Consider the following 20,330-nt stretch of genomic DNA (forward strand, 5'->3'; position numbering starts at 1 on the left):
CCTCCTATAGCTAAATAAAGCCACTGAATTAATCCAGGGAGGTTTTAAGGCAAACAGGAGTGCCATCAGCTGAGAAAGGTAAAAGGTACCTTCTCTGGAAGTGTTCCAGCAGCTCTTTCAGAGGTCCAGGAATGAAATGAGTCAGGGATGTAGATACTTGCAGGAGTTGTTTTTATTGTCTAATCTTCTGAATATCACAGACGCATTATTACCTGAATTATTGGCAAGTGCGCTAAGTCTGGGTGGGACAGAGTTAACTGGATCTGAATAACACTGATACATACTTCAGGGGGCATTTGGAGAATGCTCTTAGACATGTGGTTTGAATTTTGTGTGGTTCCTGTGTGGAGGCAGGAGCTGGAATCAGTGATCCTTGGGAATCCCTTCCAAATCAGGTTTTTCTATCATTCTGTGATCTATAATTTTGGCTTACTCTTTATTGATAGATGCCTTCACCCTTCAGTATCTGAAAAGATGTCCAGTACAGGATTAGCTGCAGCAGGGAGGGAAAATATTTTCTTGTAGGTTTCTGGTACATAAGAACATAATTGCATGGAGTGTGTGTGGTAAATATGGATTGGAATTGCAAGGAGAGAAAATATTTAGACATTTACTGCCAATTTGGTTGTGAGCAGCCATAAACATCAAAGCAAATTTTTTGCTTGCATTTTGAAATATTTAACATTCTCCATGTTAAATGTTCTGACCCATTCCTGCTCTGCAGTGGATATCCTTTCCATGGATATAAAGTCCAGAGGTCAGATTAATTCTACCAAACAAGATGACTAAATTAAGCTGTTTCTCAGGGCTTCTCAGGGCTTCCTCAATGAGATGCTTATCTCTGATCCAAGGCTTTCTCTGGACATGCCTATGTCTCTTCATGAGCTGAAGTATCAAATGGTGTCTGTCTTACATCAGAAACCTTACTCTTATGCATCTAGAGTTAAGTGAAATTAATTCAACTTTGTGCTTCTATTTAGATTTCTGAATGTGTCAGGCAGGTAGTGTTAATTAGAATGCATTGAGTTATCCAGGAAATCATGTGGGGCTGATTGATACTAAAAAGTTCTGGACCAGCTGCTGGAGTCTAGGTTAACTTAGGGTATTTCACATAACAGACACTTGTGTAGACAGAGGTATCAACCAATGAATAAGTGTATTACCTGACTAGGGATTTGATATACTTGGAATTTTAACAAAAGCAGTGGATGTATAAAGAGTATTTAAAGAAGTGGGGGGGGGGGGACGGAAGTAGATAGAAGCTGTAAGCTTTGTTTAGTCCATTTTGTTTAGTCTGTTGCATTCATCCCATTTCTCAGCTCAGTCTCAGCAGGAGTATTTGGATGTTCAATTCACACATCCTTGATTCCTGCTGAGAAGGGCTAAAGTGGTAGCAGCCAACACCGTGAAACATCAGCAGTGCAGACCTCTGAAAATGAATGCTGAAGATTAGCACACAGACTATGAGTATACTGGGACTTCATTTTATGTGTCTTGTTAATTAAGAAACAATAACATTTTCTAAAGGGAAAACATTTTTTATAAGTCCATTCAGCTTTTTCTTCCATGTCTGCTTAGAAGATTCAGCGTATAAATTTATAATTTTCACTCCATTTCGAGCTTAGCCTTTAAAAACTCATAAAGCAATTTCATTATTAACTTTTACTGTGTTAGGAAGACAGATGAAATTTTAACTTATTTATTAGCGACCTAGTAGACAATCACTCAATCTAATAGCCATTCATTAAGTACTGAAAATTTATGCATTTATTGATAACCACCTTCTTTTGCAGTATTTGTATTATGGCATTTTAAAAATTTCTGAGTTTATTTGCTATGATTATGATAGAGGCAAAAAAAAAAAAATCTACTGAATCTGGGGGTAGCATATGTAAACTGCTTCTTCTGGAGAGAGATTCATAATATATAATAGCAGAATAAAACAGCATCTTTCCTGCAACAACTCTGACCCCTGTTCTCACATTTCAGGTGGGCTGCAAAGCTATTTTGGTGTTTTTCCAGTATGGTGTTATGGCGAACTTTTACTGGCTATTAGTTGAAGGACTTTACCTCCACATCCTCCTTGTGTTAATATTCTCCCCCAACAGACACTTCCCAGTCTATCTGCTGATTGGATGGGGTAAGAACGTAAACGCTGTCCAATAAAATAAAGTATTTTCATCTGTGTATTAGGTTCAGTATCTCAAATGGATGTAATTGTACAGTTTCTGTTGGATGATAGATGCATGTGCATGACTCTGGAAACTTTAGTTCCCCTCATCAGCTCCAGCATAGGTTCAGCCATTCTGGGAGGGTGGGGGGAATAATCACAAAGCCTCTATCCTCATCCATCCTACACAACCCTAACTGGTAACATATTCTTGGTTGGCTCTGACTTCTTCCAGACTGCACTCCTGACAATGCCCAGGTGTTGATGAAGGGACAGGATGTTGTGGTTCTGTCCTAATTTGGGAGGAGAGAGAAAGTTTAGCTGCACAGCCACAGGCTGTGCTTTGCTATTTGCATTTTTCAAATGCCCAATAGTATTTTCCATCTGTTTGTAAACAGACTTGTCCCTTTAAATTACAGACAGTGCAGTGAGGTAGGGACAGAGTAGGATAAAGCTTCCAGTAGTAAGCGATCGTAAAACACTAGGTATTGCTTGGAAGTTACAACAAGGCAGTATATGGGATTGGATCCTTATGAAATGACTTAACTCTTCGGTTTTGTATTATAGTCCTTGCAAATACATTGGAAATGCTTAAGTTGTATCTGTGTCCCTACAGATCCCTCTGACAGCTTGAAAGACACATAAAAAAGGCTTGTGCTTTTGTATTAGCAATGAATTAAAACTATATGAGAAATATAACCACTTTTCTGCAGACTTTGTAACACATTGCTTATATCCTAGCTCATCTGATGGGTCTCACACCCTTACTAAATTGTTTATTATATGCTTGATATTTGGGAAATAAATGGTTGCTACTAGTCTGAACTTTCTTATGATTGCTCCCATTGCTTCAATTTCAGGAATTCCTACCATATTCATTATTACATGGACAGTGACACGGATTATTTTAGAGGACACTGGGTAAGTATGCTGGGGAGAGAAAGCTTAAGGCCTGCAACTGTGCCAGTACTAGTCATGTTTTGTATGCAGTGGTGTTAATACAAAAGTAGTTTGCTTTTCTGAAGGAGACAAAATTTCAGTAAAGGGATGGATGTTCAGCATTCATCTTACGCTTCCTATTTACTTTGAAATGCAAAGTGCAGGAGTGGTTAGAGAGAGGTTATAACTGATGTTATCCTTTGAGACCTACATGTAGAGCTATCTGATTTGAAAGTCAAAATCATACTTAAAATAGCGGTGGTAGTCCTTGGATTCTGTGCAGCTGTGCAGAACTAGACATCCTAATTTCATAGAATCCTGGACTCATTAAGGTTGGAAAAGCAACTAAGATCATCTATTCCAACCATCAACCCATCACCACCGTACTACTAAACCATGTCACTCAGTGTGACATCTGCACCTTTATTGACACCTCCAGGGACAGTGACTCCACCACCTCCTTTGGCAGCTTGTTCCAATACTTCACCGCATCTGACAAGAAATTATTCCAACCTGAACGTTTTCTGGCACAAATTAAAGCCATTTCCTGTTGTCCAATTGCTAGTAACACAGGAGAAGAGACTGACTTTCACCTCTCTACAACCTCCTTTCAGGTAGTTGTAGAAGGAGAAATGGTCTCTCTTGAGCCTTCTTTTCTTCAGAATAAAAAATCTTAGTCCCTTAGATGTTTTTCAAGAGACTTGTGTTCCAGACCCCTCACCAGCTTTGTTGACATCCTTTGGACATGCACCAGAGCCTGAATGCCTTTCTTGTAGTGAAATGTCCAAAACTGAACACAGTACTGAAGATGTGGCCTCACCAGTGCTGAGTACAGAGGAGAGATCACTTCCCTGTTCCTGCTGACTACAGTGTTTCTGATAGAGTCCAGCCGCCTTGGCCAACTGGTCACACTGACAGCTTATGTTCAACTGTCTGTCAGTTAACGATCCCAAATCCTTTTTCTCCATGAAGCTTGCCAGCCACTTTGCCCCCAGCCTATGCTTTTTAAATAAGAATTTTAGTTAGTTTTTTCACCAATTCACTTTACTGGATGGAGGGAAATACAGAAAGCGTAAGACGAAATAGGGCTGATAATTGCTACAGTCTATAAAAACCGTTTATCTAGATAGCTGAAGGTGAATTTACCAACTAGCAAAACAATAGAATGAAATCTAGAATTCTTTTGGTATATCTAAATTATATTCCCAGAAGAGAAGCAATGTGACTAACTAGAGCTGGGCCTGATTCTTGGCATGGAAAGGGAAGATGAGATTCAAATATTTTTAGGAAAATTGGAGTTGCTTCCACTGGCCCTAAGGAATGGGGGATCGTTCCTAGCTAGTGAGACAAACAGTTATCACACTCCACTTTTTTTGGATCTGGCTGATATTTTTTGTTTAGTACTGCTTTTAAACTGAAAAACCATGTCACAAATAAATTCTGTTTTCTTTGCAAGACCTACAGCTTGTAAACTGAAGGGTAGCTCCTTTCTCCTTCATCATTACTGTCTCAGAGGAAGTTTGTAGGTTATTGCTGTTGCTTAAAATTACTCTTTCAGAGCATTCATCCTCAAAGTACTTATATCAGAATTGCTGACAGTAAAAATTAAATTTTCAGTTTTTCAGACAAAGTTTCAGGTTCAGTCTCATATTTTCCTAAACCAGTTCTAGCCATCCATAACGTAAATATCCCACAGAGAAATTATGTCATTTAAACTGTATTTGTCAGTTGTGTTAGATCTTCCTGCTACCTAGAGGCTGTTGTTAAGTGCCTGCTGGAAAAGTGTCCTGTCACAAAGTGAAACTAACTTGGTTTTCATAAAGGTCAACATCTTCCATAATTTCTAATGTTATGGTCTGGTGCCTAGTATTACAGCTGATTTGAATATCTGTATTGAAAGCAGGGAAACAAAAATAAAAAGCAGAAAAAGATTAAATTCCAAATTCTTTGTGATTTTAATGTTCTTGGACTTTTGTATAGCAAATACTTCACTTCATAGATCTTGCTTGCCAGATGTTATTAGTGTCAACACAATTTTCCCTCTTTTTTTTATAGTTGCTGGGATACAAATGAGCATGGTGGTCCTTGGTGGGTTATACGAATACCAATTTTAATTTCTATTATAGTAAGTAAACTTTGAAGCATGAATTATATATCAGTCCAGCCTTGTGCAGTGCATATAGCTATTACTCTTTACTGCTAGTTACAGACGAGCAAGAATTCTGTTTTAATGAGAAGAAATTCACTATCGGAGACATGTTATAATGTAAGATACCAAGGCCATTAAGATTTGTTGCCTTCAAAGTTTATCTGCCTCCTATTAAATGAACAGTTGCTTTTATTTGTGTTTTGTTCTTTCTTTAACATTGCTCCTCCTTATGAGCCTGGGGGAAACAAAAATCTAATTATACTTTTCAATGAATTGCAGATTTGATTTTGCCTGTAAATGGATAGCTCTGCAACTGAGAATCTAATATTATTGCAGCCATAAAAAAAATATAGCCGTGTATATCTTTCCTTAATTGGTAGCCTAATGCAAAAGAATACTGTTTGAGTATGCTTCATGGGGCTTTATGTGGAGCTCATTAGAATTACTGGAGTAGCATAATAAAATTCCTGTTCATTGTGATGGCTGTGTAATTAAATTTGTGCATAATAATCTATTGTTTATGTCAATTTCTGAAAATAGACACGGTGCAAATTAATTCATTTCAGATACACGTGCTTTAGTTGTAACATTTGACGTTAGGGCATTGTTAGATTATACAAAATTTCAGAAGCCCAAATTAGCCCACAATTGACATTTGGGCTTTACTTTAATTTTGAGAAAACTTCCTATCATTTCTATAGTGTCTAAAGAGTAAGCAGCATAGTGTGAAATGGCATGAAGCAAGGGCTCCAAGAAATGTTTTAGTATACACAGAAATAGATGTGCAGCAGAGTTACAACGGGAAGAGGATATAGGTACCTCAAAGGAGTTGGAGAATGGGAGATCATAGAATCATAGAATTACTCAGGTTGGAAAAGACCTCAAAGATCATCGAATCCAACCTCAGGAGATGGTCTGGAGTATACAAAATATACTGAAAGATGAAAGCAAAACAAACCACTTGGTGTTTTCAGAAAGATGAAAAACATATGGAGGTCCTATGGAGCCTGTGGAGGTCCTATTTATACAGCTATCTATCTGAGCTGAGACTTTATGTGCCATAAAGCAGTACTTCTCCATAGAAGTTCTAGGTGAGGAGACAAAAGATATCCAGTTGTTCATTGGCAGACTTGAATTCCAGATGAGTAGGAAATGCGCTGGGAGAAAATGAAGTACTGGTTAGTCAGTAAAAGTCCATTTTACATTTATTATACACATATAACATGTGGACCAGGATGACGAAGGCAAAGGAGCAGCCATGTTGTTTTTTTACTGGTTAAGTTACTGGTATGGTACAGCGGGACTGTCGTGGACTGTCTTTTTTGATGGCATGGAGGAAAAGCACAGATGACAGGTTATACTGAAAATCTTCACTGTTTTCCATTGATTTCTGTGCTACATCAAAACACATTTCAGTGTTCAGAAGGTTATATTAACTATATGCTTATTATCCAGCACTAAATTGTTTTGTGAAAGCAAGTTATGAAGTAACTTCTCTAAGTGGGAATAGCTGCAATTAATGCAGTATGTTAGAAGCCTTTTCTGCTATCACCTCCTGACAGTTTTGGCTTTGAAAAAGTTAACTGGCAGATTGCCATAGTCCTGTATGCTGTATGCATCTCAGAGTTGTTTAATTAGAGATTCCTATTCCAGACAGTTAATTTGGAGTGACATGCATTTGGTAAACTGCTTCCACAACTGCCTTCTTCGTCCTTCCACTGTATTGAACTCCTTTCATTTGAGAAAGAGGGGTTTTCCGGTGGAATCTGTACTTTTAACTACAGAACAGATGAAAAATGTTCATCATGTTATCTCATATAGCAAATAGTGTAGCAAAATAAACAGCAGAAAGAAGCAACATGAAGGCAGTTTAAATGATCACTCAGGTAATGTGTGTAGACTGATAGGGTCAGCAGCATCTTGCTATTACTCCAGTAAAGAGGCATCAGTTGCCTTTGTCTTACAGTTTGTCTGCAATCACATTACATTCTCATTTTATTTGTTCTTAGATATTCATTCAACATTATACATATTATATCCTATTGAAAGACATCATTCTCAAAGGGTTTTTGTAGAATCTCAAAATGGTTAAGGCTGGCAGGGATCTCCGGAGGACACTTAGTCCCCTCTGAATGGGTTTACAAGCTCAGCAGTGTCAAGGAATGATTCAAACTCCAAACAAGAATGCATGTTTTTCATTAATCCAAGACTGTTCTTACAGAGTGAAAGTAACACATTGAAAACACAGACTTAAAGGCAATATGTGTATGACAGTCAAGAATGTGAGTCACCTTTTTAAAGTTTTGCAGATGATTTCATGCCTCAGGAACCAAAGGATGACAGTTTATTCTTTTGTGGTGGAAATTAGTGAGGTCTGTCAGGAAAAAGAAGTAATTCTGCTTTTGTGCAAATTAGAGTAGATAGTTTTTCTATTTTCCCCTGTTTTGTGGATAGCAAACATATAAGGAACTTGAGGGTCTCTCCTTGTTCACAAATAATGGTTCCAGTGCACATATCTGTACTTAATATGTATCCTTCAGTCTGTACACTGTATTGTGGTATTTAATTCCACAGATTTAATCAGCAAGAATACTGCCTGATACCTATTAATTTTACATAAGTAACCAAGTCAAACTTTCAACTCATAATCTGCCTGAAAAATATGTGTTTACTTCATTAAAAGCCTGTGTTTCCTAATGTACCAGAATATCCAGGAATAGAACAGTTAGGGAATGCAAGATGCCAGAAGCCAATGAAGAAGTGACGTGAGTGAGATTTTCAGTCCTTCTGAGTGTTAATCTTGGATGTTATAGACTGATCAAGGTCTGAACATACCTGGCTTTTCCAGACAAAGACTAGTAGCCATGTAGAGGTGCACTGGACATAACAAACAGACAATAGATTTAACTGCGTAGAGCTAAATGAGTTCTAGCAGGAGGTACACAGTGCTGACTGCTGAGTTGATTGATAACTCTGATTTGATAAGCATTTCTTGGTGCTGCATCTTGAATGGAGAAGTCTGAAATCATCATTGTATCTGTTTTCTTTGTAGGTGAATTTTATACTTTTCATCAGTATTATAAGAATCCTACTCCAGAAGTTAAGATCACCAGATGTGGGAGGAAATGACCAGTCACAGTACAAGTGAGTCATATTTTTAGGCATTCTATGTAGAATTAAACTAATCCTTGTAAGATTTACTGGGCTGAAACCTGCTACTAGCAGTTGCTGTGACAATATAATTATGTTTAATTCAAAAGCTCCACATTTTAGGTGTGATTTAATAAAGGTTGTAACATTATGTTTAAGTAGAGAGTAACATTTTTTTTTCAAACACTGTACTCAGTAAAAAACAGGCAGTTTCCTAAAGACCAACAAGCTTCTCTTCAACTTGAGTTTAATTCTGTGAAAGGATATGCTTACACAAAAAAATACAAGAAATAGTATTTTTCTTTTAATGTATAGGTATTTCATTTCAACACAAACATTATCCAAATATCAAAATGTATGGCTTCAACCTATTTAAATTTTTTTTTTTCATTTACGAAACACTTCTTGTTTTAATATTAAAATATATTTTCAGAGGAAGTTGGAAGGAATTTGTTCCCATAAGTTATTAATAGGAAACAGAATGTGCTTCATAGACCTACTCAGTTCCTTTTTGTTTTTGTGTTATTGAATTAATTGAATGCGTGAGAGAACTAAATCAACCTAGATGAAATTATAGTCACCACAGTATTATCTAGCACATTGACATACACAGGTATATATGGCAGGAAATCTACTCAAGTTTCTTTCTTTCTTGTGAGAGAAAACTTTGTTTCCCTGTGGTACTTATGTATTTTGTAAAAGCAAAGCATTTCCTTCCTGTCTGTCCCATCATTTTCCATAGTTGACTGCAGCATTAGTTCTGTAACAGCAGCCTTGTCCTTCACTGCTCACCCATGTGAATTCTTTGCTTTTACCAATTGATTGCCTGAGTAAGTTTGGTTGGGGTATTCTTTAGCAGATTAACCAGAGCAAGCAGATTAACCTTCTCAAGAAATACTGTTTCAACAGAGCAAATTAAAGGTTTGGAAGGCTCATATTTCAAAATGCAAATGTGCTTTCTAAAATACAGTGCAGTGTAAGGCTATTTTTCCTGTGTCTTTCCTTCACTAAAACAGAAAGTATCAGCTAGACGAAATATTGCTACATGAATCGAGTGACAGTATAAAACAAACACTACCCATTTCAAATCATCACTTTCCTTCTCTTCCTGTGTCCCATTTGTCTGTACCTGGTTCCATCCTTTTTGATGCTCATTTTACTTTTGCAGTAGGAAAGGTTAAGTTGAAATAAAATCAGTTTTCCACTTCACTTGGGAAACCAGGAAATTTACTGCCATCATCATCTCCTTCAGTTGTAAATGAATTTCTTCTGCCAGAGAAACCCTGTTGCTACCACTTACTGATATCACTTTTACGTATGAGGCTTTTTTACTATTCTCGAGAAATTTTGCTGTCAGAACTGATTATTTCCGCATAAACAGATGTAGCCTCTGGGACACGATAAGTGAAGGATGGCCATGAGGACTGACACAGAAAAAATAAAACTGCTTGTAATACCTTGACCATTCTAATAAAGTGGGGGAAATCACAGCAGCTTCCTTTCATTCTTGAATCCAGTTAGGTTCACCCAGAGATTGATGAATTATGGTACTCAACATTAAAACTTCTTGAATTTTATCTGATACGAGACATCCATAATCACGCATGACTGGTCCTCCATAATACATAAAGCTGATGTCATTAGAGTGAAACGAGTGACAGATAAGGGATAATTAGCAATTCATCATTTCGCTGGTTTCACAGGCAGTTTGTCAAAACTGTCCTGCTTAATAATGAAAAGTTCACATTCTTAACTTCAGTGGTGTCTCATGATAAATTACATTTCGGAATTTATAACATTAAAATTTTTTCATGGGTATTTACTTCACATTATCATTATTTGGGAGGTAAATCTGAAAATTCTGATTCAAATCTCACAGCCGAGATTATTCTGGATTGCATTTCCTTGCCTACTTTGTGTATGAATTGTATGAGCAACCTTACAGGTGCCAATTTAAAATAAATGAACCAGAAAATACTAAATTAGGACAGAGCATCCACCTTTCCACAGAACTGTCTGAAATTTTGCAGTAAGGAAGGATGCCTGTCCACTCTCAGTGCTTCATGGTGGTGCTCAGGGACATGATTTAGTGAAGGGCTGTTAGGGCAGTATGGTTAGGCCTAACCTAAGTGATTTGGTGATTCATGCATGAAAAAAAATGTCTTGAGTGGCCTAATAGCCTCTTGTGAGACAGGCTGGGAACTTGCTGTGTGTCAAAGAAGCACAGCAGAGGACAGGTCCTAAACCCTACTGCTGTCCAGACGTCAATGGAAAAAGGGTGTTTTGATTTAGAGAGACCCTGGAGCCTTCACCAGATTTTGGAAGAGCACGAGATCAGCAATCTCTAATCTGCACACATTAATCTGTAAAGGTTACTGTGTGGATAATCTTACAGCAAGCCTGAAAGGAAAACAGTTTTTAGTAAATGTCTCCTTTAGCTGTTGATAAAACGCAAGTCATGTAAGGATTATCTAAATGAAATTGCATTAGATTCTTACCTTAGTAAAGCAGGAGCTTACCGTTAAACTCTGGCTTTTTCTGCTTCATCTACCCAGGAGACTTGCAAAATCCACGTTGTTGCTTATTCCATTATTTGGAGTTCACTACACAGTGTTTGCTCTGTTTCCTGACCGCAGTTCCAACAATTACAAAATAATCTTTGAGTTGTGTTTGGGATCTTTTCAGGTAACTCTTCAACTTTTTATTCAAGTTTTATTGACTTAGATTAGTGCTGCATACCAAGTAATGAATATTATTTTCTGTTTCTAGGGATTGATTGTTGCAGTCCTGTACTGTTTTCTGAACAGTGAGGTAAGTCTCATTTTTATATTGAGGATGTTGTTTTCAGTGTGTGTATAAATAAGTGTCTCTGCAATTCCACTCTATGTTACATGTAGCTGTTTTAGAAAACATTTGAATTCCTGCTTATAAAATATACACATTTCTGTGCAGCAGGAGAAATCAGTGTATTTGGGTGGAGAGTTAAGGGCATTCAGTGTGTGTCAGGAGGAATCTGTCTGAAGAAGACACCTGCTTACACTGGGAACTGACATTCTAATCTACTGCTGTTCTGGTCTTTGATATTCATAGGATGATTGATTTGAGGCTAATCATTTCATTTGATGTTTTAAGTACAAGTGACTAATAGCTAGCAACTATTTCAAAGCCACTTGTGGCAACATAAGTGATACAAATCTGAATTTAAAGGTAGCCATGGGGTTTCTCTTCCCAAACAATGTAGATGCAGTTTTCACCTAAGTATTGTAAAAACTGGTTAGAAGTTGTTCCCAGAAGCCCCCATTTAGTAGCCAGTAAATGTGGAAAAGTTCCTCAAGTAAGAAGAATGTTTTCATTTTCATAGAATCATAGAATTACTCAGGCTGGAAAAGACCTCAAAGATCATCAAGTCCAACCGCAGCCTAACCATAGTACCCTAACTCTAACAGCACTCTGCTAAATCATACATCTGAGCACCACATCCAAACAGCTCTTAAACACATCCAGGGATGGTGACTCAACCACCTCCCTGGGGAACCTATTCCAGTACTTAACTACCCTTTCTTTTGTGCATTTTCTTTTTAACACAGGTACAAGGAGAGCTAAAAAGAAAATGGCGGAGTTTGTGCTGGAAGCAGACAGCAGGCAGAGACTACAGACTACACAGCTCCATTTCTCGAAATGGGTCAGAAAGTGTTTCTCAGCTCCATCGGAATTCAAGGGCTCAGTCATTCATGCAGACAGAGACCACCATGATATAAATGACCTGGGTTCCCAAAACATGCAAAAACTGTGGGATACATTTGTAATATGCAGCTTAATGTGGTATTTTTTATAATGTACAGTTTATTGCTTTGCTTTTCTATATGTTGATACTTGGAAAATTGATTTGTGCAGTCAGCCAGGTAATAACAAAGATACCTGCCCCATGGATGGTTTATGTTCTTTTTATCCATGACATTCATACTAGTTTTTATGTTCTCTTGCCACGTATTAGCCATAACTATTCAAAAACTCATTTACTGTGAAGGTCCCTTTTGCCTCCAGCCTGCTTGTGAAACAGAAGTGTGGGATCCTATTCAATGTAGGTTGCTTTGGTACCTGTTGAAAAGGTTATGATCGGAAGCAGGAAAGTTTCTTAAACTATATTTATACTTAAGGTAATACTACTTTCCTTAAGGATTAGAAAATTCTTTCCTAATTATGGAAAACAAAAGAAAAATAAAGAAATGTGAGGCTATAATTAACCACACTGGGAGCTTAGTGTGCTAATCTGGGAAATCATTAACTTTACAGAGAGTGGAAAAAAAAGAAGTAAGGCTTATTAGCTTAATTGCATAGCTAAGAATTGCAGAGGTTAATTTCTACAGTTTGATTCCTATCCTGTTGTCCCCTTTGAAACTGCATGTTTTTTACGTTCTGGTGCTGAACATAGGATTGCCTTTGCAGTCCAAGGCTGTTGTAATCATTCTGATTAAAACATCAGCATTTGCCAGTAGTGCTGTTCTAATCACCAGTCGTACTTTTCTGTTTAAAATCAAAGAGATTTGTGTTGATCTTTTATTAAACAGTTTTGTGAAGAGGTGTTTTATTGCTAGAGCCGTCTATCATAAGATGAACAGCCTTGGAGAGTGTTACCCATTGAAAGTATCATTTTTATTTAATATTTTCATTGAATTATGTCTCTAGAACTACATACTTGGCAGCTGAAACAAGAGGTATTGCAGTAACATTAGAACCTCCATTTAAGGAATAATGTAAATTCTCTTAGTTTGATTCTATTCTGTATCTATCTGAGCTGATGTTAAATTCTATTGCGGCCATGACTCCAAAAAAATAAACACAATGCCTAAAAATGACCATAAAAGGCATAAATAGAAGGGATTCTCAGCTACACCAAGCCTCCTATGCAGCCACTTTGTGAAAAAAAAAGACAAGGAACTGACAAGATCTTATAAATACACACAGAACATTTGCAGTTTTAAAAGAAAGAAATGATGTTTACTTTTCATGTTCTGTTTAACCATGTCCACACTAAATGACAAGTTTAGCATGAGCACTGTTGATTGATAACAGCAATTGCCCTGAAACCTCAGATGATAGATCATATGAAGCCAGCAGAATCCAAGGTCAGTAATACAGCCAAGGAAAGGGAAGAATAGTGGCAAGGGAATGTCTTGGCAGGCATTCATGTACACTCCTGAAAATATTAGCGGGAGTACAGTTGGCAGTTATCAGAGTGCCTGTGCACCTCTTGTTCTGATTTGATTTAGCTATTTATTGGTCAAACATCATGTGTTGTAATGGGATTACACTGGAGCAATACACAGTTCTGTCAGATCAAAGACAGGAACGCCCCAAGACTGCCCCATGGGCAGCACTCACCAGTGTTGTGTGACACCGACTTTCATTGTGCTTTATGCAACAATTTGCATGTCTGTAAAGACCAGAGGGCAATGTTCTCACTTCTTTCTACTTCCAGAGAATTCCCATATCCAAATAACTTCATGCAAATTTCAAGCATCATCCCGTCATCGTGGAACTTGACTTCCACCTGCCTTCTCACACAAAGTCCACATTACACTAAAATGTGTGCAAAAACTGAAAATCAGTTTGGTGAATCTATCATTTGTTCGGTGTTTCACATCTCTACGATGCACTGAAATAGCTTTGTCTTGCATTAGATTTTACACAGCACTGTGGAGTCAGATGGTCCTGCTGGTGACTCTTCAGAGTAAAAAGGACAACACAAGAAAACATTTCACTCTCTCATCCCTGAACATAGTTCATATTCAGTCTTAGTAGCATCAGGGGAGGAGGTGGATGAAGTAGTGAAGGTGTATACTCTGCCTGTAGGGCCTTGTGATTTAGTTCTACTTCTCTTCATTCTTTTACTGCCTTTCTCACTTTGGTTGCATCAGGATCCAAACCGAGTCATAAAAGCTCCAGAGCAGGAACCCTGCTGGATTATATTCCCACTGAAAAGCCAATAGCACGTCATGTGTGCTGCTGGGTTAACTAAACAAGAACGGTGACAAGATTCTCTCTTGTACTGTACTTAGTGGTTGTGCTTTACTGCCTTGGAGCCAGGCAGGCAACACCATTCATTTTGAGTGATTTTTATCACATTACCTGCTGTTAGTGGCCAAGGGACACATGGACAGCTTACTGCCTAGTTGCTCATGGTGATCAGAGCCTAAATATATAAAATTAACTTAAATTTCCTCTTTAGAGATGATGATTTTAGGTAGGTGCTTGATAAATACAAGTAAAATTTATTTACCCTTATTTATGCCCTTAAAAGCCTAATGTCTGTTTCTGAGCTAAAGACTCATTTTAAGTGCCTTCCATATTGGTCATAAAGAAGTAGGCGCTAGTTGTAGGTGATTCATCCCATGTTCTGGTGTGCATCTACAGCACATGAACTGAATCACATTTTTTTCCTGTGTTTACTATAAATTGAGCTGAGGGTAGGGTAGGGTGGAGTGGAGTAGAATAGAATAAAACTGAATTGAACAGAACTTAAAGATTTCTCACCCTATGTCTACAGTTAGGCCTCTCCAGAAGAGTCTGTTCAGTTGTGTTGCTATCAGATGGTAACTAACTTTGCTCTTCTAAGCCACGTAAGCTGATTGACAAAACTTATCCTCCCATAAACGTTCATATGAAGGCAATGAATGATCCCTACCTACTCCATTCGGTGAGATGTCCCTGTGGTTGATTGCCCTCCATGATAAACCCAATGGCCTTATGACCTGTAGTGATTTGCCTAGGTCCAGCTTTCAGCAGTTGTTTTTTCAGGTGTTTGCCTTTTTGCCTTTCATAGATGGGTCATACACTAAAACAAAGTGCTTGTGAATACTAGAAATCTCTTGAATCACACTTGAAACCATCTTAATTTCCTGAGAAACTAAACATCTCTAAAATTCTGAATCCAAGGCATTTCCTCAAATGTTTTTTCCTGTTTCCCTTCTTTGCCTCATCTAAATTTAGAATAGTTTCATCTACAGAAAAACAGCAGTGCTGGTTTCCATGAAGGGTTGTGTTTAACATGTATTGTAGCAGCTACTCAGTGCATACCACGCTGGAGTGCACTGGAGCCATGTAATACAGGAAATACTTCTACAAGCAAAAGTTCCTTCACATTACCACGAGTGCCTAAATAAGCTGTGGGCCGTCAGTACTACCGCCTTGACATAGCCAAACAGCAGCAGGTAGTATACAGTACTATTCTGTTGCTCAAATGAAAAGCATCAAAACAATAAATTCTGACATTAATATTATAAGAGTATATCAGCACATATCAGTAAACCAGTGTGTCAGCTACTTAAAAAAGCATTCTTTGATAGGATTTAACCATTCTGCATTTAACCTGGTTCTGCCCAATGATGACAGTATGTTCATACCATTTCCACTGTCAGCAAAAACAGTGGCTGAAATGTCCCCAAATTCTTTATTCGCCAAAGCACCATAGTAAGTTTCTCATAACCTGCAGCTTTCCCCCCCTCCCTGTAGCATTAATATGGATATTGCTTTGGAATTCTCTTTTGTTGTCGTTATAACTTTTAATCTGTTGAGTGTAGTAACAATTAAAGATGATGTAAATGAATGTGATTATTTTTTACAAAATGTACAGAATATGATGTATAGATTAATGCGTGTAAATAGATTTCCTTTTCATACTTTAATTCACTAAACATTTCCTCTGGTTTTACTCTTCTTTTTTTGTTCTGTGTCACCCACCTAACAGCCCTCTCTGTGATGTTGTATATAAAGCTGTGAACAAACAAGCGTTTACATCTTCACGCTATAAGTGATAACAGTAATTAAGAACACCATGATGAACTGAAGAGGAGTCAGAATAAAAAGTTTAAAGATTTTGCACAGAACTTCCCCTGTATGTCTATACCTGCATGGCTGGCTGTGATGGTCCAGATTACTGCATCTTGCCTGAATGTGTTGCCTGGGTGTCTTTGAGAAGCACCAAATAATGGACCTACCACAAAAATAAAGGTTATGTAGAGGGAACACTATATATCTTACCTCTTCAAGGGAAGAAATATATATCTGTTTTCATGTATTTACAGTGTGCATTCTTTAGAAAACCAAGTGCATTCAGAAAATAGATCTTAAGACTGGAAATGGTTCTCTGGCCTTGGCAGCTGAGGGTTCCTCAGCAGTAGGACTGAAATGGAATCTTACAGCACAGGAAAAGCCAAGGCTGCCCCTGCCATGGGAGTGACACATGGAGAGGGACAAACAGGAGCAGGGCTCAGTGGCAGCAAAAGAGGTGAGCTTGCACAAAAGCCACCCCAACAAAGCATGGACCTCAACAGGCAACAACACCCCACAGGGACAGATGATAGAGAGCTGTTTTGCTATCCTTCGTGGGCCAGGGAGTCTGCTTCCTCCGGTGTTTATCTGTGGGCATTACAGAAGTTAATGTTACTGGGAGGGGTAACTGATGAGAGCTGAGCGGAGCTGAGCTCTCATCCTCTCCCAGCTCACTGATACACCTTTGTGGTCAGTGTATCAGTCTGAACTCCTTTGCATTCAGTCACACTGAGGAGGAATCAAGCCCAACTTCTCAGGAAAGGCAGCAGCCTGAGCCCAAAGTTGCAGGTTGCTGTGTAAAGGCAGTCTGTGTATAGCTTCCCCACAGTGTTGTGCTTGTAGTAGAGTTTGGGCAGTAACAATGGGGAAGCCCTGGCTTTCAGTGGGAACTCCTTGTGCTCTTGTGTTAATAGGAAGGTCCCTACATGTCCAACTGAAGAACATAAAAATTCTTAATGATAGAACAGAGTAGTATTTATAACTGACTGCATTTGAATATTCTCATCTTCTCCTAACAACATAGGCTGGGGTATATAGTGGTCTTGCTGACATGAAGTTTAGGTTGAAATACTGTATCAAAGCATTTAATGAGTAAATTTATATCAAATCAAACTAGTTCTATATTTTTAATGGTCAAAAGAAAGATTTTTCTGGATATATGCTACAAAATACAGTCGGTGTTTGGGTTATGCAATTAAATACTAATTTTAGCTTTGGAAAATGAAATCAAAGAGCCAAGCTCTATTTTGAAGTCCTTGATTTCTGAGCTGGTGCCTCTGTAATTGGGACTGCTTTTCAATACAAGCCTATTGAGCTGTGAGCTTCTCTGTTCTAAAAGGCTTCATTTAGCAATACCCACCAGCCACTGCTCATCCCTGATTTCCTGCTTACATTTTTCACCTGCTCTTAATGAGTGCCTTGGGCTTTTTCTACCTATCTCTGTAGGATATGAAAAATACTTGGCAAATAATGAATGAATCAATAAGCAAGTTCGTAACAGTGTAATTAATAATGGATCCTGACTACAGGGAAATATTTTGTTACGCACAACTGTATTCATGAGAAGAAAATTGAAATATAATCTAAGTACTATAGAAAATTGTGTTGTAAAGAATGATTGTATATTAGGCAGCTGGTGAATTAGACAATTAGTCATCCTTGCTGATTCTGCCATTCAGAGAAGTATCCCAACCATACTGCCTCTGTTAGAGAGCACTCAGCTTGGCCTTTCTCAACAATAAGAACATGAAGAAAAACAGTGCTTCCCTCACACACACATTATCTTTGAAGAACTATTTTAATGATTTTGCCTACAAAGGCCACAGCATCCCGTTCTGTGACCACAGGACAGCAATTAGCAAGTCTAGGTACTTGGAAGGACCATTTTGACTCGTGGAATTATTATGTCATTAATGAGTTTAAAACAATCCTTTAAAAGGCCAGCGTGTACCTGGCACAGTCTGTAGCTCTGGCTACTTGCCTGATGCCCTGAAGATAAGATGACCCCAGCTTGGAAGACAGAGGCAATGCTGACTATATTTTGCAGGCCTGATTTGCTTTTATTTAACTTTAAACATCTCAGTTAAGCCTTCTATTTATAAATCCCATTTAGGGCTGATTACAAAGCCAAAAATCCAGCCTGAGCAGGGATGCTGCCTCTGGGAAAGCCCATTCTGTCCCAGGGCACTGCAGCCTGAAGGGGCTGCAGCAGGGACAGCCACATCCCTGTGCTGGGGTCAGCAAGCCCTGCAGTGACACTGCCCCTCAGGCCCTTTTCCCTTAACCTGAACATACCTATAGTCAAATGTTTCTCACACATTATCTGCGACTTAATTTAAACCAAATAATCACGACTGGGTTCCACTCCTGTGACATATGGTAGGAAGGTACTTTACAACCCTCACAGTGAAGTCAGGTATTGGTTGACATCTTATAAACTGAGGCTGGAAACTAGAAAAATATTTCAACACAGGACCAAAGTTTTGAAAAAGCCCAATGGCATCTTGAAAAGAAAAAATTCTTTATATGACTTAGAGGAGGTAATGTGGTGTATGTCTAAAGCATCAGGGCATGACACCTCATAGCCCTATTGCACGTCTCTGAGCTCCTATGCTACTACAGGATCTTAACTGTGTTACTGTGTCCAGTGTTTCAGGGAAAAATAAATCTAAATAAGATTAGAAGGAACTTACAAACTTCTCCAAATCAGAATTTTAAACATAAGTGAATCACAAAAATGCTTGAATTGTTATCATAAGATACTCTGTTAATGCTATTTCAGACACTTGCTTCAGCCTTAGATTCTGTCTGACATGGTTCCATTGCACCTGGATGAACAGACAGTACTGGCGGCATAAATACTCTGGAAGAAAATTTGAGTCCTATAAAGAGATCTTTAGTCTCAGCTTATCTTTCTTCTCCTTTTTTGTGCTCTATATGCAAGACTAGCCTAGAAAAATTCTTCCAATTAACTATTTGTATACTGGTCCATGAATAGAACAACTCTACTTCTATACATGTCCCCAAAATGTCTTTGATGAATAGTTTGTTTCCTCTGAGTAGTAATTATTCATCTCAGCATTTGGCAATGGTTTTGAGTGGTTTTTAACTTGCCTCATGCAATAAATGTGTCATCGGGTTTAAAAAATAGTGATTTATTTGGATAATCTGGATACTCAAGTGTTTGGTTGGCTCACAGGGTGGAAAGAGGCTTCTGACATTCCATACTGACTTACAGTTGACTGCTTTAGAGCATTTTTCTTAATTTCAGATCAGCTCCAAACAGTAAATTACAGGAAAAACATACAGAATTATTTTTGAGAGTTTGGAGGGGGGGAAAAAAAAGGATGTGCATTTAGGGCATAAATGGGTTCAAAGCTAGGGTCTAAGGCAATAAGATTTTATGGTAGGAAAATGGAAGGCTGGTTTGAGGGGCCACATGTAGCAGGAGGTGGGAAAAAGAGGGGTGTGATAGCTTTGCTAAAGAGCCCATTTAAGCCAGTGTTGTGGCCAGTCTTCATGGTGAACTCTGATTGAGCACTTTCCACACACATATGGCATGAAGCTAAACTGGCAGCTAAACTGTCACAAGTGTACACTGCATATAGAATCTGAACAGCTTTGCTCAAGTTTACAGTGTTACACAAGCTGAATAGTTCAGATTTTTAGGCATAATCCACCTATAAATTGTATTTTTCTCCTTCGAAACTGAAATGTTGCCTGTTTTAGGTAACAGAGAGGGCATTTTTTGGCTCTCTGCATATGAGAAAACAATCTTTTGAGTGAAGTTGGGGAACACTAAGATAGAAAAGGCAAAAGCCTTTCACATCACCAGACCAAGAAAAGCATTTTTACAGGAATTATCAGACAAGGTAAGACAGTTGGGAAGCATTTCATATAAATCGTGGCTCTTGGTCTTATCACCAGACTTAAACACTGTGACATTAACTACAGCAGCTGAAGGATGCTTACTGTGAATCCCACCTACAGCCAATTTGGCTTACTCAAAGACGTTCTGAACAAAGTTACCTACTGGAATGGAACCATAAGGACATGAGCCCCACAACTACCAATCCTACTAATTTAAGATTG

At 38.2% G+C, this 20,330-nt stretch overlaps 1 protein-coding gene across 1 annotated transcript in view; it reads left to right on the forward strand.

The window, feature by feature from the left end:
• The window catches only part of VIPR2 (vasoactive intestinal peptide receptor 2), a 47,349-nt gene extending 31,055 nt beyond the window's left edge, over window positions 1-16,294 (forward strand). Inside the window, exons 7-13 of the mRNA XM_015853314.3 lie at window positions 1,990-2,140; window positions 3,031-3,091; window positions 5,165-5,234; window positions 8,311-8,402; window positions 10,964-11,093; window positions 11,178-11,219; window positions 11,996-16,294. Coding sequence (XP_015708800.1) covers window positions 1,990-2,140; window positions 3,031-3,091; window positions 5,165-5,234; window positions 8,311-8,402; window positions 10,964-11,093; window positions 11,178-11,219; window positions 11,996-12,166 — 717 coding nt within the window. The 3' untranslated portion in view covers window positions 12,167-16,294. The remainder of the gene's footprint in view (window positions 1-1,989; window positions 2,141-3,030; window positions 3,092-5,164; window positions 5,235-8,310; window positions 8,403-10,963; window positions 11,094-11,177; window positions 11,220-11,995) is intronic.
• Window positions 16,295-20,330: the final 4,036 nt, after the last annotated feature.

This window comes from Coturnix japonica, chromosome 2 (assembly GCF_054131305.1).
Source record: "Coturnix japonica strain WE chromosome 2, WE-NBRP24, whole genome shotgun sequence".
NCBI classification, from domain to species: domain Eukaryota; kingdom Metazoa; phylum Chordata; class Aves; order Galliformes; family Phasianidae; genus Coturnix; species Coturnix japonica.